Source organism: Mercenaria mercenaria, chromosome 5 (assembly GCF_021730395.1).
Source record: "Mercenaria mercenaria strain notata chromosome 5, MADL_Memer_1, whole genome shotgun sequence".
In the NCBI taxonomy this organism is placed as follows: Eukaryota; Metazoa; Mollusca; class Bivalvia; order Venerida; family Veneridae; genus Mercenaria; species Mercenaria mercenaria.
The window spans coordinates 20,131,423-20,157,069 of NC_069365.1; the positions used below are offsets into that span (position 1 = coordinate 20,131,423).

At 33.1% G+C, this 25,647-nt stretch overlaps 1 protein-coding gene across 2 annotated transcripts; it reads right to left on the minus strand.

Annotated features, from left to right (window-relative positions):
* Positions 1-9,830: 9,830 nt before the first annotated feature.
* Positions 9,831-25,069, minus strand: LOC123558174 (myoneurin-like). 2 transcript variants are annotated; one of them, XM_053542840.1, is made up of 8 exons: positions 24,944-25,069; positions 24,637-24,736; positions 17,568-18,586; positions 17,211-17,298; positions 15,832-16,011; positions 14,129-14,238; positions 12,223-12,440; positions 9,831-10,132 (listed from the first exon to the last, which is right to left on the minus strand). In XM_053542840.1, the coding sequence occupies exons 2-7, from the start codon at positions 24,725-24,727 to the stop codon at positions 12,258-12,260; spliced, it is 1,671 nt and encodes a 556-aa protein (XP_053398815.1). In that variant the 5' UTR covers positions 24,728-24,736; positions 24,944-25,069; the 3' UTR covers positions 9,831-10,132; positions 12,223-12,257. The 2 variants fall into 2 exon arrangements, with proteins under 2 accessions (XP_053398815.1, XP_053398814.1); XM_053542839.1 differs by having other exon boundaries at positions 24,637-25,064.
* Between the last annotated feature and the right edge of the window lie 578 nt (positions 25,070-25,647).

Consider the following 25,647-nt stretch of genomic DNA (forward strand, 5'->3'; position numbering starts at 1 on the left):
TGCACAAAAGATCATAAAACATCCTGAATGACTCTCAGTATCGTTGTGGATATGAGAAAGAACTGAATGTGAAATATTTGGCACTTAATAAAAGTTACAATAACATATTCTAGATAAATCTAAGATGACGGTTGCTCTCTATTTGAGAAGTTTATATTTCTTTAGGTAAAAAATGCATTTAACGCTCAATTTGCATTTCTGAAACCTTAGATGATGCCCTACATTGCACTAAAGTACTAAGTAGATGTCATTATGCAGTTGTTTTTTTTTAAATATTTCAGTAAAAAAGGTATCAATCATATCTGCAATTTGCATATGGTTGCATGAAAAAGCAATATCTCTCATATGATCAGAATTGTATATGCTTTTGGTAAATGAAACACTGTTCTTAATGTAATTACAGATGCTTTGATAACATTTACGAATTTAGGAATGGAATGTATACATTTCATTCATAATTTGTATCATTGCTATATTGAAAATCTTTATAGTATGTATATTGTCATTTGGACAATGAAAGAAACGCAAATAAAGTATGTACACAACCTATTATGTTATAATTGCAAATTTGAGCGGTGCATGTAAAAACAGTTAATTTAGGGTTTGTAAGTTACAACTGATATGCATTAGTTTAATTTCGAACCCGTTATTTTATAAGTTATTTTCTATACACAAATTACGATTATTACTTAAATCATTGCCTTTTTCGCCGTTTACAATCTATTAGTCTATCATTGTATTAAACATTTGCCAAAATATTTAACCCTTCCTACATTGTATGTTTGTTACAATTTTATCTTACGGTGTAACATTTTAGAAATGAAAAGCATATATAATTTCACATCAGGTATGATGACAAGATACGTTTAGTTCTACAACTGAAAAAAAGAAGACAATTTAAGATGACCGGTCTCACCTGAGCACAATTATAAGATATTTTCAGTTTTCATATATGTGCTTGTGACAGAATTATCTAAGGATCAAAACGGTCTATCACATAGTGCTAGATGTACTTAAATCTGTTTATATATTACTCTCCTTTAAGTTCAAACTATTTTTAAAGCTGTGTATTTTTTATTTATTTATTTATTTATTTTGATAGAATTTCCAGTGATGCATTTCACTTCGATAAATATTTGGATATTTCAACAATATGAACCAAAAATCTAGTTTTCTAGCCTTTTTTATTTGTGTTTACTTGATCTTGGATGCGCAAACAAAATAGACTAATACTATGTTAAACTGAAACGTCGTAAATACCAGTCACTGATTAAATATGACTTTTAATGAAGCTACTCTATCTTGATTCTGAGCATTTTGAGCCATGCATTTCGACTGCCTATAACGGTTCTACATCGAAATTATACGCATGCCAGTTCGGATTAGCTTGCAATATGCAATACCAATTCACAGGTGAATATTGGCAGAATAGTGGCATTCAACTATTCTGGTCTCGACCACTTGCAGTGATTTTCTATATAACATGTTTACCATGCAGTTTAGAACAATTTATTATGGAGAATTTAAATTATCAATGAAATAAAATCTAGGGCAGCTGTATGCTTAAATTATAACAAAATCTATTATTACATAACCAAATTGCAGACACTAAACGATGCTTATAAAACTCCCGTGTCATACATTTTGCAACAAATAAAGTAGCGCCTGCATTCGATAGATCTTTTCTCCAATGATTTTTGTTAATACCGAAAAGGACCTACATTTGATACATGGTTTCAGATAACATAGCAAATGCCCGGTATTTGATACATTTAAGTTTTCAAATAATTGCAGTCTAAACGCGTTTCCTTAGATAAAACTAGAAGCAATACCCAATGAATATTGTGATTCGAAAGACGAAGCATTTCAGAGACCATGGACTGCCATTATTAACTGCAGCTAGTTGGCGACGATGATATTTCAGAGACCTATTACTTTAAAAGTATCAACATTCAATCGAATTCAAGAAAGAGAAAATAAACAATAAAAATTATGACCATCTTGATATAAAACACACTGGGATGTTTCAGTGAGTGTAGGTTAAATTTATTCCATGTATTTACAGTTTTATAATCTTCGGTCATAGCAAGGGGCCAGCACTATTAAAAGTCAGGCTATTTGTATTGACTAAGTTTGTCTTTATCGTTTGTTCGCAAGCGATGTAAAACAATATCTTCAATAACTTTATCAGGATAAAGCTCATATTTGATAACAGTGTGAGTAGTTAATAAATTTTCAATTCAATGGAGTTATTCTTCACTCACAATCATAAAGATATAAATTGTCACACTAAAGGAGTCATTTTACTTTATAATTCTAAATAGTTGAGGGAAATGTTATATGACTATTAATACAGTGTTCGCAATATTGCCACGTCAAAACTTAAATTTCATTTCAGTTAAATATAACTTTATATAAATTTCAGCATTTAACAACTATTTTTATTGCATTTGAGTGACATTTGTGTGCCTACATTTCTGTATCGCTATATGTGCAAGTAGATGAAATGTACATTGATAGAGTATAAATTTAGGTTTTCTTTTTATTAAAACTGGTCATTCTCATTACCCGATTTCACTTGAGAGATGATTATGATACAGTTTCGATCCTCAAAAAAATCGACAAATTAAGTACTACTCTAAACTAAAAGGTAATGGTTACAATCTTTTAGTATATGTGTAAGTACTCCATTACAACAAATGTATTGTATAAGGCTCTAACAATAACGTGATGTTTAAATAGATTTAAATGGAGCATAGGGAAATCAATATTTATATGTTTTTTTCAAAATATATAGTAGTCGCAACTTGACCGCGATGGTTGACCTTTGGCTGATTATTCATATCAATTATTTCATTGTAGAAATATGGTGTGCATAGGGTAGCCGTGTATTTAAATTTATGATTGCAATGAAATGAAGCGTTTTACGTACACTCCTTTTCAATAATAGGTTGTGCCTCATTATGTATTATAATGCAAAGGTCAACCATCGGGTTCAAGTTGCGTCCACTATACTGAACAGCAAAAGAAACTATCCAGACGTAAAACTGACGTAATTTAATTAAAAAAATGAAATTTATAAATTTGACTTGTTTTCTTCATACTACATTACACTTGAAGAACTTCACGTGTTAAATTTAAAAAAAATCAATCAACCGTGAAGTTAGTACAGTCAGTTTGCACGAAATTCTGGTTATATCTTCTGTGGGACAGTTACATTGTAACTTCCCAATTGCGCGCTCGCGCTAAATTTGATTCAGTCGTGCCATGCAACCAACAATATTTTTTTTCAAATTTCTCATCAGTTTCTCATCAGTGTGTCCAATGACAATAAAATTTCACAAAGAATATCGTTAATTACACGTGCAAGTGAATTTCGTGCAAAATAGCTATTGCGGGACTACTGACTTCACTATTGATTGATTTTTCTAATTTACCACGTGAAGTTCTTCAAGTGTAATGTGATATGAAGAAAACAAGTCAAATTTTTAAATCTAATTTTTTTTTTATTGAACAATACCCAAATTATACTTCTGGATAGTTTATTTTTCTATTCAGTATACTAATATTTCTAGTATACTTACCAATTACAAATTGCTCAGAGGTAAGGGATACAACTACAGATGTTAAAAGGGGTAATTTTAGTACACATATAAGTATGTTCATAAACATAATGTAAATATGTCAAATAAAAGCATCTATGTAAATACAAATCATCACAGAAAACAAACGCAAAATATAAGAAATATAGTAACAGAAAGGAAAACGGGTAGGAAAAAAATAAAGAAAATATGATCTGGAAAAGTCTTCATCAGGATTCGAATTCATACAAAACGATTCAATGATATGCCAGTGATATTTACATTTTAACTGACTGAGCCATTTTAACATACAGTAACGGTCAGTTAAAATGAAGGAAATACTTATATTTACTTGTCAAATAATGTACAAGCAACATGAATTGTTTTTTTTTTTTTTTATAAAATATCATGAAATGGACGCGTCTTCGCTTTTGCATGGAAAGCAAGTAATCTTTGTGGATCAGTATGCCATCAATGATATAAGCAAGTACGGCGGGAAAATCATTTTGCTAGTGGGGTTTCGTGTCTAGTAAATATTTTATTGACTATCGCAACTGGCAAAGCATTAGTAAGTCTTCCCGTGTTATATGTCCTACACCTTTGGTAGCATGAAGTCCGTTCAGTGAACAGACTCGGTCAAAACAAAGCTGCTATTACTTTGCTCAAGTTGATTCTATTCTATACTTCCAAGTCGTCTGCTACACTTCCAAATTATTTGCTACTAGATTGTTTCCCATCTTTGATGAGATTTCCTTGGTGGCGGTTGTTATTAAGTGTTTGCCCGACTACAGTGTTTATGTTTAATCAACATCACGATCAAGACCACGTGGATGAGATTTAAAATCAGATAGCATATAAATTACTTTTTTGAAAATTATTGAAAGCAACTATAATAAATATGAAGTTACAGAAGTCAGTTTAGTTTACTTCGAATCGCCAACAGCTTTATTTTACAAAAATAATATCACAAAGGCTCCGTGGTGGTGGATATTCTATGTATGATGAAGCCTTCTGTTCAAATGCATCTGTTAATATTACTGTGTTGTATCATTTCTAAATTGTATCATAAAAGTAAAAATTAACATGTCTCCGAAACATGTGCATCGGTAACAAATAGTTATCTAGTTGTGGGAGATGGACTTACAAAAACCTACTGTCTTTGAAATCTGAGGAAGAAATGAAATTCATTCGCTTTTATGTTGGTTACAGTTCAGCGATTTATGTATTTTATAATGATATGTGAGATAAAATATAACATAAAAGCCGGTTTGAGAAATAATAATGAATTATGACTTTTTAAACAATAACAACCTTGGCAGATGATGGGGAGACTGGTGACTTTATTGAATTGCGCTATTTGAGACTTAATATTCATTTGAATAAATAAAATCAGATTTTACGACAAGGATTTACTAAGTTAAATAGAGGCAAATAATTCTTGCAGACACACACTGGGCATGAGTTCATAAGCTATTTAAATTCGGCATTAAAAGTATCTTTTCCCGGTTTGCGTATCCCCGCTACGTGAAAATGACTCTGCATAATATGACATTTGAAGGTAAATACAGCATCACTTATTTAATTGAGCCGTGCCATGGGAAAACCAACATAATGGGTGTGCGACCAGCATGGATCCAGACCAGCCTGCGCATCCGCGCAGTCTGGTCAGGATCCATGCTGTTCGCTAACAGTTTCTCCAATTCCAATAGGCTTTAAAAGCGAACAGCATGGAGCCTGACCAGACTGCGCGGATGCGCAGGCTGGTCTGGATCCATGCTGGTCGCACACCCACTATGTTGGTTTTCCCATGGCACGGCTCAATTATACATTTATATCAGCCGTTAAGGATGTGAATCAAGTTCAAAGATGCTCATAGTTGAATTTAGATGTTTAAACGAGCCGAGTAGGCAATTTGAAAGTGATTTTAAAGAATACAGGAATGCGGATTGAGGAAGATTTCATGACTATGTTATCACTTAGTACTAAGTAAAACAAATTTCTCGGTAAAAATTATTAATGGAACTTCTCATTACTTGGCTTCTATAATAACGATAATAAATATATACCTTTATACGGTATAAGTTTATACTACCACTTATCTAATTGTGAATGCAACTTTCAATACACATTTAGTTTAATGATTAAGCCAAGCTAAATATATTTGATCAGGATTTTACATTTGAAGTTTAAGGGATTTACCCATTTTAAGGCGAGAAATAATTTCTTTCAAAAGTCCATAAGAAAGTGAGTACTCTGAAAGTGACAAGTGGTACAAACTTATAGACATAAGACTTTTACAAGTTATTTTTGTAAAAACCAAACATATTGTGCAGAAGGTAGTAAACCTTTGCAACGCTTTTGAAATAATGCAGAAAATTTAGATTCTTCTTGCATTTTTACCAATATCTAACTTTTATTTTATCCACTTTTTCAATGTTATATATGCATTCTATGTCAAACTTGGTGGAAATGAACATGTTGAAAAAATTCATTCAAACTGTGGGTGAGTAGCTTTGACATTTAATGATAAAATATTTTAGCGAAGGATGAACATAGTATATCTTTGAAGTCAATTTTGTACAATAATACATGCTACATTTTCCAAAACACAAGATCCATATAGATCTATATAACTGAAGAACCCAGTCCGGAGGTCTAAGAACTTAGAAACTGCACAGTGTCTACAACAGTATTTAAACTTTTGAAAAAAAATAGCGACTCCTAACAACGAAACCTCACTGGACGAACTGATAAAGATATTAAGCATATTCATACTCGTACAGTTTAAGAAGCTGAACATGAAGTGAAGATTAATTCTTATATGCCTGTTTCTGTGAAAACACGCTTACGCTGAAATGATGTCACGTTTACGTGCGATGACGTCAATGTTTTTGTAGCGATAAAGAAATTCCGAAAACGAATAACCTCTTGCCGTACATGAATAGCATTAAAACGTTTCTCTATACATTATTTCTTAAATATAACATTTGCTGAACGCATTTACACAAAAGCATATTGAAACTGATTACTGACATACTAAAATCTACGCGTAAGGAACGGAATCACAACAAACTTAAAAGGACATAGCCAATATAACAACAGGGTTAACCAAATTTTACCGACATGCTTGATGCTTGAAACTGGATTCAAACTAACAATAGATCTAGTCATCCACACAATTCAAATAGTTAAACCTGATTGACCAGCTATACTTGTTTGCTTGTAAAGTGTGTGTCTCTTTTGATTAATGTTTCGGGTGTTTAAACTGGTTCCGTATGGTCAACATTTCACAGTAGAATTCGATAGTTGATAAAAAAGTAACAAAGTAAATTAGTAAAATACATCTCATCAAGTAACACGTAATTATATTTTTTCTTTTATATGAATTTGTCTAAGCAACATTTCCTTACACATTCATTTGTAAGTAAAAACCGTACTCTTAAATTTAGGAAAAACAAGTAATTGATAGATGAATTCTGCTAACGGAAGAACTTTACACCTTTGTATATATTTCTCCTATAATAAAAAGGAAAAAGGGAAATATAGAACTGGAGACAGATCTCGAAAATAAAACTTACTGTCGAGTAACTAGACTATAAGGGGGGCTTTTGTTTTTGATTTTACGAACATATACGAACAAATGGGATAAAGGTTTTTAAATTTTTAACATATTCTTTAAAAGGAAACGCAGTGATATAAGATATATGTAGGAGAATAATTGACAAAAAATAGAATTAGATAATTAATTATTAGAAAAGAAACTTTCCTATTAAATGACACGCTAAACAAGTATAAATGAAAAACGTCCTGACACGCATACATATAAACCTTACGCAAGTTTAGTGTATGTCATCTTCATGCATTATCAAATGCACTGCAAGACAAATATTTAGAACATTGTACATCATGTCATAGTTATAAAATATCCCAAAACAATTTAATAGTATCATTATGATAAATCAACACCGGAGAATTAGCGCTTAGTAACAAAATCTTATAATACTGAGTGACAACAAAGGCAGGGTATGCAACAATTCTTCATGTCAAAATTATCAACGAGCGAAGCGATAGATTACTAAGGTATTGATGGTATACTTTTTCAACTCTTATTCTTGAATCTGTACGAGATTAATGATTAAAATGCCGATTTCAAAACTGTGATTGGTTATTTATATATTTAGAGCAAAAATTGGCACATGGCAGTATGTGTTTAAATCCTGAAAAACTTCTCAGATTAGACTTGTATGTCTAAAGCAGATCTTGGTGATAGGACAAAACAGTACAGCAAACGAGCTTTGTGATAAAATGGACATAACTTCAGGGTTTTTTCTCTGTAGAACTTACAAAATGTAGGAATGCTAGCCTCACAGTTGTCTTTAGTATTCAATAATCCTATTTCAAATAATTTTCTTTCCTGTTAGACGCACTAACATTTATAACGGGAAGTCGGATAAGATTGTAATTGAAACTATCCGTAATCATTTATTAAGTGATACTGTCCTAAATGTTACGACTTCCGTTTCATACAGTACAATCTCGTCATTTATACACCCTTAATAACGATTTCTTCTATTTTCCCATTTACATAAGATAGTGTGTTACACGAGTATAAATGTGATAGAGAACGGGACTGACAACCTTTCCCACGGTATTTTGCAAAATGTGTGTATATGATAGATCAAAGTTTTGATATCGGACGTTAAAATGTTAATTTGTGTTCATATTTTCATTAAAAGCCAATCATTTTTTTTTTGTTCCAGTATATACAACAGACAATTAATTACGAGGTTTGTGAGATTTTATTCTTGATAATATTACTCCTTGAATGATGGTGAAACCGAGCACCCCTAGGATTGTACGAAAGATGTAAGGAAATGTAAAAACGTCTGTCTTACATTACTTTTACACAGGCCTGTTCATACGTAATTTTTATTCTGGACTGATATTAATATATAAGGGCAGAAACAAATTATCAGTCAAATTGGTAATCGGACAGTTACGTGTTCTGCGTGCAGCATTTCAGCATTCTGTGTAAATGCCGCTTTCATATCTTTTGGCGAGACCATGCGAGTTTTGGTTTCATCTTTGCTTATTGTTAAGTATACATGCCACTGAAGCATATTTCTTTTAACTGAATTACGGAATATCATTCAGACAATCATCACCTTAGATGAACTGAATGTTTTACATCGAATATGAATGGATATTTGTCATATCTGTTTCCACCTTCAATGTTTAATTTTTCAGTCTGTCTTTTAGGAAGTACTTAATATATTGATAAAAAATTGGGGACAAAGACCGTGACACCAAGAACGTTCTTTACTGAGGGGGCAACAACACGGTTCCTTGTCGATTTTTCTCGAATGTACGTTGTAATTTAATCTGTTGAAGCTCTTTATTTGAATAGTTCAAATAAGTTGGCAGTTACTTGCGGAGAACAGTGGTACGGAATCCAGGAACACTGGTTAGGTTAACTGCCCGCCGTTACATGACTGAAATACTGTTGAAAAACGGCGTTAAACCCAAAACAAACAAACAAACAATTAAGACGATACAATTGGTCATGCGTTCAAAAGATAAGGTATATCTCTAGTGTTAAACATTCTACACTCTTTGTTACAGAGTTTGCATTTTGCTAGTTTTAAACTTAGCGTGCGTACGTGCGTGAAATGTTTCTATGTCATTCTGATGCTTTTCCCTTCTGTTTGAATGATAAACTTTATTATAATTTACTTTTAGTACGAAAATTGCAATCTAACGAAATCAATGTTCTTTCACAAAACCCAATAGTTTCTCCCTCCTGTTTATAATAATTAAATTTTAGGTTAAAAATAAGCAGCTGTTAGAAAAAATGGAAACCTGTAAGCTTTCACAAAACCTTGATGCTAACCTAAACTCGTCATTACATGTTAATATCCTCTAAGAAACGTTTAAAACCCAAATGACCATTTCCAGCGACGCCCTTGTGTATGTATTTAAGAAAGAGTTAGAATGTTTATGTCATTCGCAACCTGCAATATATTACGTCTTGCTTATCGAGAAAGTGGTAAATATCCTGAACATTAAGCTTGCAGCTTTCTCAATTTGAGGTGCAACATGGCATTTCCCGAATAAACAATTCCTTCTACTGTGAACAAGACCACTGCTTAATTATGCTTAGTTCACAACACATTGTGTTGAATTATGTTCGCTGCCAGAAGAAACTATGAAATTAGTATCTACAAACTATAACATTAAAACAACAATTAATATTTTCTGTCTATTTTATTCGAATTAGTAGTTTTAAACTTTCTCAAGACAGTAAAACATGTTTGCAATATAACATAACACGTATAGAAGACACGTTTTATTAAAAAGTCTTGTTTGGCATCGAGTTAGTTTAGGATCAGGTACTTGTCATGATAAGGCATGCACTACATTTTCACAGTTAAAGATACGGTCTATTTTCCTCTCTTAGAAGAACTATTTTTATGTCATTCTTCCTGCATATTGTAGAGTGGTCCACTTTGAAAGGCAGTATTGTGTACGGTTGTTGGCGTAACTTTCAACTTCTGAAAGTATACAAAAAAACCAGAAATTATCCAAAGTACTTCACTTAAAATAAAACTTATACAGGATGTTGTAAAATATTTGATCTCAAAAATAGCCAACTTTTAATTATGTGATCAACTGTACTGAGAGTAGATAGATTTTCTTTGTTTCTAAATTAACATATTTGGGTAACCTCTCACATCAATACTTTTCAGGTATTTCAAATACAAAATGAAACACCGTTTTAAGTTTTCTACATTCAAAGAAAAAGTTTGCGACACCTGTAATAGACGTATTTATGGTAATTCTTTTACCACCGATTAGTTTGGATTGGAGTTAATAAATATGAGAAAAGACCCTTTCGAAGCATAGAACGTAACAGCATGTTCAGTTTAATGGAGTCTGTTCATGAGAGGTAACAAAATGTGCAACACCCATCATTCCCCCTGGCACCGGCCGGAATTCTATAATTGTGAAAATGAATGTACTCCGTGATCCCAAAGGAAGTACAGGGAGAATTTTCAACAGCAGTCAGACGGCACTTAAAACAGCTGATAGTAAAGGAAAAGGTATAAACTCGTTTTTTTTTTATTTTAGACACAGATGCATCGGAGAAATGCAATGATCTTCAAGAAATAAATATATTGACAAACTGTGTGTTAAGCTTTCAAATAATTTAGTACAAAAGAAAAACATGAGGAAGTAAGGACTAAAATTATACATTTTTTATTTTTATTTATGATCCAATTATTTTGGTTTCAATAATTATATGCTAATACTACCCCGCCCTCTTCCCCGACGACACACACGCACAAACACACACCGATCTACATCAATGCTAAAGCTTTTCGTCTTATCATGACCTATTGCCTTTTGATAGCCTTCAATAAAACTGTTTTGCCGATTATATGCCGTTTGATAAATTTTGTTTCTTTTTTATCCCAAGGGATTAATGTGATTCATTTTCTTTTGCATTCCCGGGATTTATTTGATACATGTTATACTTTGCGTTGCCGAAGATTAATTTATTTGATACTTTCAAAAGCTAAATAATCTTTGAAACTGAAATAACATCAAAGATAGAAACCGGAACACAATGACTCTTTAGTGCAAGCTTTTCTTAACTCGCATCTTCACCTCCCTTTCTCCCTGGACAATCTGAGAAAGCCAAAGCATTTATGATCGGACACTAAATGTTTTTCATTGTGCCTTGATACCATGCATCCAGATTAAACAGGTGAAAGGTAAGATATGGAATGTTTCACTCCTTCCGTATCATACCAAAGTAGAAATCCTATACAGTTGTTGTATTGCAACTGTAAGACAGTGTTGAAAGCACATTTATCGGATTATCAAATGCTCCCTAGTTAAGCGGCAATTTGTATAATGGATTGAGCCCTTGTCTATGTGTCTCCCTTTTATAGACTAAATATGTCTATCAAACTTCCTTCCACCTGCACTATAGTTACACCTCATCATGCGTTCAAACAGGTGTGTTCATACACGCCTATATTCTACAATATCACCCTCATCCGGCCAACATTTCGATGCCAGAAGTTGGAGGACGCAGAAATCTTTTAGGTTAACTGTCGACCTCTTCTTTAAATAATAAGGTATGGGATATCATTCTTTCTACTTGTATTTATTCATGCGGGTTAAATCAACCATATTTCTATTCTCAAAAGCGTTATTTGTGCGATGCTGGTGCTGAAACAAGTTTCCCTGTCAATATCCTCTATAACATTGTCATAACTGTGATTCAATCAATGTAACTTTTACAAATATTGCTGTGTGGAGAGGTTGGCCGTACCACAATTCACAGAGTTGTCAAATTTATCATTGCTAACTTCTACTGCCTTGCTTCGTAACAAGTTCGAATCTTATCTCCGGTCGCAATTATTTAGCATTAAAATGATGTTTCTTCGATGTACTTATGATCAATTTAGCAGGTTTGATATAAACTAATGTCATAAAAAGAAGAAACAGGAAGATTAAATAATATTTTTTAAGATAGTAGTTAAAATTTACATGGACGAATTTTCTCGCAAGTTTTCTATTATTGCTTTATCAAATTTTGCATTACAATGTGGAACCACATAAATTACTTTACCTTATAAAACATTATGGTCTAAAGCATTATCTCGGTCAGCATACAGATTGCTCCGGTTTTTCTTTCTCCGAGTCGCTAAATTTGAACTGTCGTTTATCATAGAATCTCAGTAAGACAGGGCTCTTTGGATGGTTCCGTTTTAAGTGTATAAAATGTTGCCCTGGCTCGGTGGTTGTATGTCCGCAGTCTTCACATACATACAGTTTTGTGCGTCTCTCCTGGAATACATTGGAACATCGTTCAGAACTGAATAATTAATTTGTTAGCAATAAAAGAATATCAATCTAACGTATATTTGCTAAAGTTTAATATAGGTGATGTGTCACATGAAATCAATGCCTGCAAACATGTTCTGTACTATGAGTGGTTACTAGTGAACGATGGATGCTCCCTAGCAGGGCTTTGTCAAATGATCACATTTATTGTGTGATGTTACTCTTCTATTCTACCCGCTAAGCTCAACAGGGAGAGCGCAGATATACAGATTGCGGGGTCGTGAGTTCAAACCCCGGGTGAGGCGTATATTCTCCATGACGGTTTGATAATAGACGTTTTGTCTAAAATCATTCGTCTTCCTCCACTGATTCATGTATGAAAGTTCGCAGTTTCAAATTGAAATTGAGGCTGTCGAAAACTGCACATCCTCTTATTGATATCTCCTCATTGAAATGTCTCCACTACGTCTGAATTTATGCAGCAAGTAGGTCCATAAAGGGAGATATTTTTGTTTTTACAAATCAAAATAAAGTTATGAAGTTTCTTAAATAGTCAAGAAAAGGATTAAATACAAAAAGTTAGATAATTTTAAAATCAGTTCGAGTTATGATTTATGTTCACTGCAATTACGTGTGACGTACTGACAGGCGGACAGACGTAAAGGACTGACAAAGCGACACCTGTAAGATCGGCCTCCGTTGATAATGAAAGGTTTCGAACAAACTCTTAAAAAAGATATTTTCTGCAAGCATAATTTGATTTATTTTATTGTATACTCGAAAATCTGCATCCATACTTGATATAGTATGTTTCCACATACGTCTTGCTATTATTCTGCTTGGTTGCATTCTGTGCTTCCAGAGGATCTTTTTACAGAATTTATTTACAATTAAAACGAGCTTTTGTATGTTGAATAACCTGTTTCTCCATTAGAACATAATAACAGAGGTACATGCAGTTTGTTGGAACAAGCACTTAGGTCTTTGAAATGATTCTAGAGCAAGCAATAGATACGTTTTCCAGCAATATTTGGACAAGTGCATCACTGTACGTTCTACATTACATCAGGTATTTTGTACGCCATTTGGTCTGTAAGGACATATCAAAGAACAAATAGGAATTGAAACGAAACAGTTTTTTTTTTTCAACTGGTATCTTATATCCTTTCCGCAGCCTTAACGTAATAAAACGTATTAGCGTCTGATGGCCCTTTCACGCTTCCGTAGAATCAACATTTATTACACGAAATTTATTTTGAAAATATTTCTGAAATGTCTATGTCTGCAGCTCTCAAATACGGTTATATCTTACATCCGAGACATATACTGACACTCTCAGACAACATCAAAAACGACCTTTTGAGCGATTTGATGAAGTTCTAAAATTATCAATGTACCCTTGGTCCGTTACGGACCCCTGTGGGATTTGTGTTTATCCCGAGCTCAAATATCTTTTCGTAGATGAAAAGCTGACATGCTGTACTAACGCCCAGATAATTTCAATTCGTATTTTCTTTACTTCCGGAAAGAGCTGAAGGTCGAGTGACGTCATTTTCTGTGTTGTCAAAAGCATGTATATGCCTGGCGAGATTGCATAAATATATGCTGGCCGCCCTAAGGATAATAGGTGTTTAAATAGCTTTATCAGATATCGGTCGGAAAGAAAAGTTCCGGCTTCAGATATCGCTTACCTTATATTCAAACATGTACTCTGATCCATGGACCTTTTTACAATGCGACTCGAGAGAACACCTCTGGGTAAATGATTTACCACAACTATCACATTTGTATGGACGAACACCTGCAAATGTATCTTGTGTTTTTAAATACATCAAAATTGTCTTTATATATGCAAAATGACAAAGGAAACAAGACACTGGAAGAGATCTTGTATTATAATATTTATTTATAAGATATTGAGCAATTAACTGCAGTTTTATTTTGCATTTACGTAACGAATTTTTCATTCTTGGTGTTTTTTTTTTTTCCTGTTCGAAATAACACCACAACACGTTTCTCACCACAACAAAAGACGATTTAATTTTGTCAGTTATAAAGTATCACACATAATAAATACACTCATTTACTTTGTAGAAGTCAGAGCACCAAACGAAACATAATTAAGGGCAAGATGAAGCTTGGCGGGGACAGTGATCTAGACAGTCCGTTCCTAGGGGTATTCAAGGCTAAATGTCATAGTGTGCACAACCTGTCTCGTCATTGTACGGTCAAAGAGGAATTGTAAAAGGGTTGAACACTGCATACAGTGTATCACCGAACAATACAGTCATAGACGTTTGGTCAGGGAACAAAACAGTCATAGACGTATGGTCACCGAACAATACAGTCATAGCAGTTTGGTCACAGAACAATACAATCATACCCGTTTGGCCACGGAACAATACAGTCATAGACGTTTGGTCACGGAACAAGACAGTCATAGACCTTTGCTACTTTTAGAAGTTAAAGATCGGAAATGGCTTTGCTCTAGAATTTTACAATAATTATAACATCTTAATACAAATCGGGTTTATATATTTCTTGTCACAGAAGTGTCTTTAGGTTATTTTAAAATTTAATTCGGATACCGGTAGTAGCCGTGATGAAGAATTATTTTTTTAATAATATCATTTCGAAATAACTTTTAATTCTCACTTTTAACACATTAATAACGGGCATCATTTTGAATCAATTTTAAAATGAAACTGTCGCATGGATACAATTTTGTTTAGTAGCTTATAATTGCTTTCTCATGTTACCTTTTCATTTTGAAAATTGTCACTTTTCACCCGAATTTCGTAAATGACTTCTAAGAAAAGAAATTTGACAAAACTATTCAAAATATGAAACAGGCATTCATGTGAATGCTTCAAGTTTTAATGTTTTTTTATTGTGTTAAGCATCTGTTTATTGTTATTGAAACATCTGATATACAATAGTATTATCTTTATTAAAAAGTTATTTTGTAACCACATGTTATCAGACATACTGGAAATTAAAGTCAAACTGCATTAACAGTGGTTACCATTAATTTGTCAATACATAATGTTTTATAACAAAGATTTGTTTATGCAGAGAAACTGGGATTCAAGTGGAACTATTTCACGCGAATATATATTAACTATACAACTGTTGAAACAAATTATATATGCACAATTAAACCCCCAAGATGCCGAAGATTACACTAGTCGATTTCTGAGCCTAGAATGTTTATTTCAAATTAGAATTTATTCATTTATTTATAAATCAGCAAACCGTGAAGTAACTGTCTTCAAAATGATTATATTAAAAAGTAAAGTTAAATAAAGTGTTTACGACATGCATATTTAAGTGATGCTTAGAAAAAAAACTCGTGTGTTATATTGTAGTACCATTAAAACAAGGGGAAACTAACCTGTATGTGTTCTTGTGTGTCTTTTGAGATCAAAAGTGTCGTTGAAACCTTTGCCACAGAATGTACATAGATACCGCTTCACATCACTGTGACATTTTAAATGACGATTCAGCAGACGCTGCAACTGGAAGGATTTCTGACAAATTTTGCAAACGAATCGACCTTCTTCAGTCTGAATAGCTGAAATACAAGATGAATGGATTCAATCATTGTGTTTAGCTAAAGTTTATGTTCCGTTTTTGTAAATTCATTCTCTATTGACGTTAAACGCAGTTTCAACTTATTTTTGCAGCATTTTCGCACACAGCGGTAACATGATTTTATATATATGCCTAAAACAATTATTTTGGTGTAACTATTTATGTATTGTAATTAAAAAAATCAATTAATCCTGTATCATTTAATTAAAGGGTGTACACAAATTCCTGGTTAATGATATCTTCTCCGCTCCCATGCAGATGAATACGGGTGCTAAAGAAAAGTGTTTCTTTCCTAATAAATGAAAATACCAGTCGTTGTTAAATAATGGCCGGTAATTTTTGTAAAACAAAACACCTAGTTACCTTAATGAAAAGCCTAACAAAAACAACAAGTCGTTTCTGTTTTTTACACGGGCACTGTAGTAATCGAGAATCAATTTAGAGAAATGCACGCCGTGAGAAAATCCGTCCTTGTAAATTTAGATTATCAAAAAGACGTAATTACAAGGCACCCCGTAGCATTCATGGATAGAATTTAAGCACTTAACAATAAGTATGAATACGAAGCGGTGAAGAAAATAGAAAGTGTGACAAAACGTTTTTATGCTGTCTCATTACTGTTGAGCTAAATTGTTTGTAGTACATCCATGTCACAACAAATGGAGCTACGTCCCTATTTTTAAACTAAGCTACCTGTACTTTAGGCAGAACTGTCTCGAAGCTAGTTATTTGACAGTCTTAACAATAATTTTAATGGACATGTTTCTAATGTGCATATATCAATTCATACTGTGGGCGAGCTTATGTTCACCTCATAGAGATATTTATTTCATCTTTACAGTTCGATCGCCCACCAGTAAGATTGTCGTAAATTTCAGATTTAAACAGTGCAACATAATAAAAGGACATGTACATTATCCATATTGCTATTTATCTTTGTGTAATGAAAAATACCTTGTACTTTTTAAGGTTTTGCAGAACCCCAACCTGTCACTACTTTTAAACTACATTTTGCAACTAAAAAGCTGTTCGTATTTTCCATTATAAATGTCTATTGCAATTACAGATGTATCCAAATTTTGTGTGAGTGACGAGCGTACGGACGAACAGATGGGGGCAGGCAAACCATAAGTCCCTACTGGCAGGAACTAAAACACAACAACAATGATTCATATTTACCGAGCGAAGCAGGCCTGGTCTGAGTTAGTAAAGGATTTTTAATCCCATAACCACCATTCACAAGCTCAACTCCCTCAACGATGGGCGACTGAAAATGTAAAATATTAACGGTTGTTTTAAAAGATACGATAAATAGATAAATGATAAATTCATTTATATGCAAGTGGTATAAAACATAGTTATAATTATTTCAGAATATTTTCTAACATTTAAAATAACTTTTACGGGAAATCAAACTTTCTTTTTGGAACAGTTTTAAGCCATGTGGTAATTTTCATGAAACGTAGATACACAAAAAAGATGGCCGAAAATCTGGGGTTTTGCTATTATTCACGAAAACGTATGTTTGCAACTTACCTGAAGTATTGAAATAGATTCTGTGGTCTTTAGCAAAGGTAAAGTAGGCGCTGAATTAGTTTCCATGGGATTTGAGACTTGTTTGTTGATTCTATCGTCCGTGGGTTTCTTTTGACCTAAAAATGAAGTTATGACATGTTGACTCGTTGCGGCCATTTGAGGAATGGGTCTCCAGATATGAGGATATATAGTTTGCTTTGAAAGCTCTTGTTGTGTCTGTGTCAAAGTTCTGTATTGTTGAAATGGTAACAGTGGCATTGTCATTGCTCTTGACGTTTGCTCAGAATCAAAGTTTCTCTGTGCTGTTGTTTCTCGAGCATTGTTGTTTCCGTCAGCCATCGGTCTAATTGACGTCAGCTTAGAATTCCTTTCAGACTTGTCTGTTCTACTCGATGATAGCGCCGAATTATCACAAGACACAGTTTCTGATTTGTTTTCGTTTGTTACCACGTTATTATTGCTGTCTGGAACTTTAGAATAAAACATTCTCCCGGAGCTTATTGAATCCTTTGTACAGATGGCATTCACAGAAGAAAATGTTGGACATGTATTTGGTAACCTTGGTGACCAATTTGATAAGCTAGACAATGGGGAATCTGGAGATGCGAGTTCATTTTGACGAAAAGGGAATGACGAAATAGGTGACAACGACAGTGGAGCTGGTGAATAAAATAATGAACCTCGAGTATGATTCATTATTTCTGTTTTGGACGCTGAAGTTGCAATTGGATTGAAATTTATTATTTTAGCTACATGCTTTGATGATATCGTTTCTGGCTCATTCTCATCGTCAGCTTTTAAATCAGCCTTCATTTGTGTGTCGAACAATCGTACTTTTTTGTCTAGTTCTTTTGTTTCGTTTATGTTATTTATTTGTATTTCCTTGTTCTTTATCAATGGAAGATAAAATTTCCTCTGTGTTTGTGTATTATCAATTTCTCCATCAACTTCGTCGTACGTATCAATGGAACCTGTCTCTTTTGAAGGGATTTGATAACAATTCCTTACCGCGACCGTATCTGAAAAAGAAGAAAACAGAGACTGGTCACCGTTTATTACACAAGTTGTTAATCAGATGTGAATTAAAATGTTGCATTTTTTCATCAACAAATAGTCATTTCAGATTCACAACTCTAATGATTACGTATACATGTGTCTATACTTTATAAAACATCATGATGAAGTTGGAGTCCTAATATAACTCCAAAAAACAACAAGTAGGTTTCTTACAATCTACATTTAATATGAAAATTCAAATCAAATTGATAGCATATGTTCAAAATGGCCAATATTTGACTATAATAGATTCAATAATGCAAGTTACACTGTTTTTACATCAAACATTTTGTTTCATTTTTGTGCAACATCGTGTTCTTTTTTAACAATTTACATAATTTCTATGTCCTACATTTTAAAAGTGCAAGGCAAGGTTAATGACTTTAACACATTTAACCAAATATATATGTTAATCCATATTTTTATATATTGGGGACTAACGGTCTCCCAAAACGGAGATACCCATCGTTCAATTATTGCGGTACACTACAGTTATAATGAAAAAAGTCATACTTTCCAAAAGTATGACGATACATGCGGTGTTGTAGATATCATTTCTTAGTGTGGTATAGGATTAATCGTAATCTAATACATTTAGGAATGACATTCATATCCATAAAATATCATTTTAAGAAAAGTGCAAGGACAATTATCACCACGAGATAGTTAATGCATGCTGTGTCTTCTTGCTGAGCAAAGGTTATGACATGAGAAAGTTCGTACGGGTATCCATAAAATTTGAAAACAAAATTGATATAAATTCAAGGCCCATGTAAAAGTTTCGCACGTATAATCATCCTAAACGTTGATTTTACAACCGTTAAAAAGCAATTAAATGCTTTAAATAAGAAATATATAGATTACTAAGGAAATCATTAATTAATACTGGTTTGTGACTGAGTCAATGTATGATATTTTAATATCAACGAACAAGCCAATGTTCTATTAATTTTATGGTCAAATATTACAGACTACGAAATCATAGCACCATGAATTGGCCACGAACATTTGCGCCAACGAAACCTAAAGATTTAACAGCTTTCACATTGATCTATCTTAACATGTACCTTTTAAGCCTTATGTAATGACTAAAATCAAATTTTCTATTTCTTCGCATTTCTTACATCTCCAGGCAGAGACATTAAATTATTCACCAAAACAGCTTCAGTTCTTTCCAAAAGTAAGTTTAATTCTGTTAGTGTTATTACCCATATGAATAAATTAATTTATAAAACCTTTATGTAACAGTTTATAATTCTTAGTCAAATATGCTATTTAATCTAAAAAGAAACGTTAACTTTTAGCCTGCTGTTGGCAAGTGATTCTGCCTTTGCAACCAGTCAGATGTGCAGGGTAATCTTGGTCTGCACTGATCGCAAAGGCAGAATTAACTATTCAGTCAGTAAAATTTCAGTGAACACCCATTGCGGTACTGCCCGAAATGAAGGCCGGACCAGTCAATTTTCAGAAAATTAGACGGTGCGTATCTATGTGTATAATATTGATACTTTGAAGTATAAGATTCATGTCGCTTCTTTCACGATGCATTATAAAAATTATATTACAGGTATTTATTTTTCGAGCGTTGAAATATTAACTATGATAATAACAATGAGCCCGTTTCTTTCTTGCTTGTCAACGGATTATTATAGAAAAGAGCAAATATAGCGGTTACGAAATGTCTTATGTTGTAGCCTACAACACTTTATTGTATGGACTGTCGTAGAACGTTTATAAATATTTATTCCCAGAAGTCTAGGTTTGATTTTCTCTGTATTTAATTTCAAAGTCTATCTGTTGATTTCGCAAAACATTCGAAGTGTTATCAAATGTATTTTCAAATCTACTTGCAGAGAAAGATAAAGTATTCAAGACAAAGTGACATGTTACACCTGTTTTACTATAAATGTATACAACAAATGCCGTTATTAATACCCTACACTTGATAATGTTACATGGTTTAAGAACACATGACCCTTTCACCAGGTGGCAAGATGTTGCATGATTTTCAGTGTGGCATGCCATTGATAAAACTGGTAAAATTTTGAATTAATAACATTTACTCTATCTTGATGGTCTTAACGGATGTTTAGTGTGCAATTGTTAGTTGCCCCGGATGCTTCTAACGTAATAACAGTAATTCTCTAGACTCATTTTTATTACCAGCTACACTCAACTGCATATTACTGCAATTCTATTTTTCAAGATTGTTTAGGATCCTGAAACATTACATCATAGTCGAACGACTATGGGATATCTGATACCTTTATTGTACTATCATTGTAAATTATATGGAAGTCAGTTTTTCAAGATGGTTCATATCATCCAACAGTTTTTTATTTAGTCTATTCATTTTTGAAAACTGATATTACAAACTTTCCCCTCTTTTCATGGATTCTGACGTCTTAACAAATTCGTTTGGTTGAAGAGAAGGTCGTATTGTATTTAAGAAATTGAAAACTACTAAGAACTTGAATGACACAGCAAAAAGTACACGAAAATAAGTTGTCGGTGTCAGTCGTGAACGATAATGAACAATGTTATTCGAATATCATGTGTCTTAATAACCGGTGCTTCCGTTATATCAGTAACTTTACGTCATTAATTGTTATGTTCTTCTCATTCATCATGGTTAGGTCAAACACGCTCCAGACCTTAGTTAAATGGTACCGACGAACGTAGTAAGGCTATAATACCAGTAAATTAAAGTCTCTTTCATATTCTTTAATATTCTATTCAATTTATCTAAAATAGCCTGAAGTTCTTAATTCAAAACTAACGAAAACTAAAGAAAATAAAGATTGAGCATCGAATTATTTGCCATTTGAGTTCGCCCTACTCGTAAAGTTTAAGATATTTTGAAGGTGACACTAGCCCAAGGGCACACCTATTGTCTTGTAACAAGGATGGGGCTAATTGAATTAATGACACTGAATAGAAATGAAAATATTTTCGCTCGGATCAAATGCCGACAAATTATGATAAATTGCGAATATAAATTGATACCTTAGATTGTAGATGAATGTACTTTTGTAAAAGTTTACATTTATAATAAAATAATGTAATGATTTCTTATCAAACAAAAACGGTGTATTTCAGCTAAGACTAATGTGGTTGACAATGTATTTCTGTAAGGAACAGCTTCTTTTTGGGTTTTCTCTTTCAATTATTTTGCCTCATTGGTAAAATGATGTTCATGTTGGCACGAGTCGGGATTCGAACACCCTTCAGCCGAAACAAATTTCCTAATTACATGTAGCGGATTCTTGCACCTCTGTTATAAAGATGAATAGGGTCCAGGGTCCTAGTAGGACTGGGCAGTACCTCATACAACGCAAGTCCCGCCGGAGGTACCAAATGTAACAGGCTGAAGAATGTTCGAATTCCGACTCGTGCCAGACGCCCATAGTGTAACTGGGATGTTATTCACATGATTTAAAACAGTATTTAACAAAAAGAAAACAATCAAGTAAATTTATTCATATTTCAAAAAAAAGAGAGAAAAAGATACAAGTTGGTGAAAACCCCCTAGCAGCGCCTGTGCAAACTCCTCCTCGTGATAACAGGAAACTGACATAGTCTTGGCGCTTTTCCCGCCTAATTGTCGTGGAAGAAGCACAGATCTATGTAAAATCATTGGTCGTAACTGAACATAACGTCCGTAAAAGAAATGACCATCGTGTAATTTTGTAACAAAAAAAGATATCATTGGACGTTTTAAGTGAATCCAATGAAATTAAATGTACTAAGAACAACTGAATGCGCACAAGACTTAATTTACAAGTTTCAAGATAAAAATAGATTAAGTACGCATCAATGATCTATAAACGATACAGACAAATGTAAAAGCGAGAAAGGTAGGTTTGACGGCCTATTATAGAAGAATTAAAATGCATTTTAGCATGCAGCTTTATTTATTCAGTATGAATGTTCTATTTTTGTCATTGATAGGTGTTTTTTATCATATGCCTTTCCGCTTTTCAGTGCCTTCTATGATGCCTTTTTATTCCTGGTACAATGTATTACTCTGGGTTAAATTTTATGGTCAGACCTAAAGAATAAGCTGGTAAGTCATCAGCTTTTGCATAAATCTACATTTTTGAACCTAATCACGTTTGTTATGTTTCGAACACGATCAGCATTTGGTTATTTAGTTTTGAAAGTGTGTAAAATTATCTACATTTATGTACGAGTACAATCATGCCAGGGAAATGTCTTTCTACTTGGAAATTCTTTGCTTTTAATGATTTATATAAACAGAGAAAATAACATTGCATCATTTGTTTTAGTTATATATATAATTCAGTCTTATACTTTCTTGCGATATTTACGTGTTGAGAAAAATTATCAAGAATGATCAAGAAATAACCGAGGAAAATTGATATTCAAACCTATTTTAATATTAGAAAAGAATAGAATGAGTTATATCATTACATTGACTTCACTGAACAGTTTAGTTGATATCTTCTGACATCTTTACCATACAATAATCACTAACTTCATCAAACACCGCCTTGTTAAAGATAAAGAATATAATACGAATGCGAAATTCCACAAATTAACAAGTCAGATGCAATTATAACCTTATAAATATGCAAATTTCGGCAAAGTGTGAAACCCATTTTTATACTTTTGCTATAAACGAAAATAGAAACTACATGGTCCTTTGTTTGCAGTTACAAAACACATACGACGTAATATATCTGGTTTGATTTTGAACCGGCGATGCCCTAATAAACAAGTGGTTCTGCCCAAACTTTTTTAATTAGATTAAAAAACCAAATTAACTATATAACACTGCAAAAGATTTCAACATTGCATGCAATAAAGTATTTAAATTGTTTAATACATTCCTGGCAGAAGCTGCAGGTGTTAACTTTGGGCTCTTGGAAGTAACATTTAAATATTTGTTACATTGCTATGCTCTGTTCTTATATTTATAGACATAATGTTCCGGACGATATGACTCCATTCTGAATGAATAGTATAACATATTTACTTAATCACCAACTCTCAAGACTATCGCATTTCGCAGTGTCATAATGTCATTACATCTTCTGTCAAATGGAGTCAGTTTTGGCAACTCTGATACTTTGCTGACTTTGATGTATCATTTTTTCATGCAGAATTGATATAGGTATTTCAAAATGACACTATTACAAAAACTGCGAGATCATGAATCCTAACGTTAGTACAATGTCTGATTTAATAAGTCATTTACATATTCATTCATTCACAAAACAGTAAGAAAGTAAGATTTTATTATTACATAGAATGTGACTAATCACATATTGTGACAAGGATAACGCCCTTGACATAATAGATAGAATTTGAATAACTGGTCGGCAAAAACAATGTAGAGATCGCATATATACAGGTACATTAACTTACTGATGTACCCTCGGAATATAGTAGAAAAAAAGTTCAGTAGAAGGAAAATAGAATTGCTTCTTCACTAATTGACCAATATAAAAGCATTTAGCGTCTTCGTGTGTCATTTGACTGAGATGACAAATTCATAAATTGGCTTGTCTTGAAATGACACGTGTCCTTTCTGCGTCTGTACCATCTCCAAAATATGCCGTTAACCGTCTTAACATCTATGAACGACAGATTATCTAATTCAACACGGATACTATCGTAAACTTCACGGTCACATACGAACTATGTCGCAATATATTTTCATCCAATTAACAGTTCACGCTTGCTGCATAAAAGACTCATGTCTTTAGTTGATAATGCTGGCAAAAGATCATCAGAATGACTTACACATGTACTATAGGCCTACATAAACTAACCAGCTCTCTCAAATATGCACATTTTTCGAGATTTCCCATTACCGTCTCTTTCCAACGTCCAATCCAATGTCACTCATACTCTACTACCCAGTAGTACTCAAATAGCCGTTTCCCCATGTCAATAAATTTGCATTTCTCAGCTGATCCATCAACCACTTTTACGATTTTATCATTCCTGCTTACACTATGATACAATTAACTGAAATGTGACATACCTTTCTCCTCCGTCGAGTTTTTATTTCGCCGTATTTCAGAGTACCGGCTGTCTTTTCCATATTTTCTTCCAGCAAGGAATGACTTCGGCATTGCTTTCTGCTACAAGTCCAATATAAAAGCTATTACTATCATGTATTCGTCTACATGCGCATTTTATTTTACAAAACAGTGTTAATTTCATTTAACACTACAATCTAAAATTCCACACACTGTCACTTTCCAAAATATTAGTTGTAAGTCACACTTTGAAAACTATATGAAAAAAATAGATCTAAGTGACAAATATTTTAGGTTCTTCGCACTTACTAATGAGACAGGACAGAGTTCGCAACTGGTGTAAATTTAAAAATCGTTACTATAGGGATAGTTTTGCATGCAACATTAAACCGCTATACTGTGTTACAATAACGGACCAAGTTTACTGTTTTTCTGTTTAACTACCCGTAACATTAACTATCCAATACTTGTGGTTTTAACACACACCAACTCTTCATGATCCGCCCCGTTACCCGGGTAACGGTTACATTGCAGTAAGACACCGTATAATTTGCTACTTTTAACAAATACATATTAAGATGGTGTAGTACAAAGTCTGTAAAACTGAAACGCAATTTAATTTTAAAATTCTTCGTTAGCTGTTTTCATTTTGAATATATTCAGAAATTACGACAAACATAAAAATTGATATTGTGTATGTTGATACCGTTTAAAGCAGAAAAAAAATTGAAAAGTTTCATAACCTTGCATTAATGAGAAAATTCAACAGGAACCATATTTCACTCTACACGAAAATATGGGTACATGTAAATGTATACATGTACATATATATACATAAACACATGAAAAACATTTGATTAACTTTAAGTTACTTTGCGTGTGGTAGAATCATTTGAGCAGCTAAGAGTGTGGCGAATATACACCCTGTTGCTCCAATATTTTGTAGCAAAATAGAACAACACAGGCAAAAATGGCCAGTTTTTGATAGTATTGGAGAAATAATATGAGCTGTC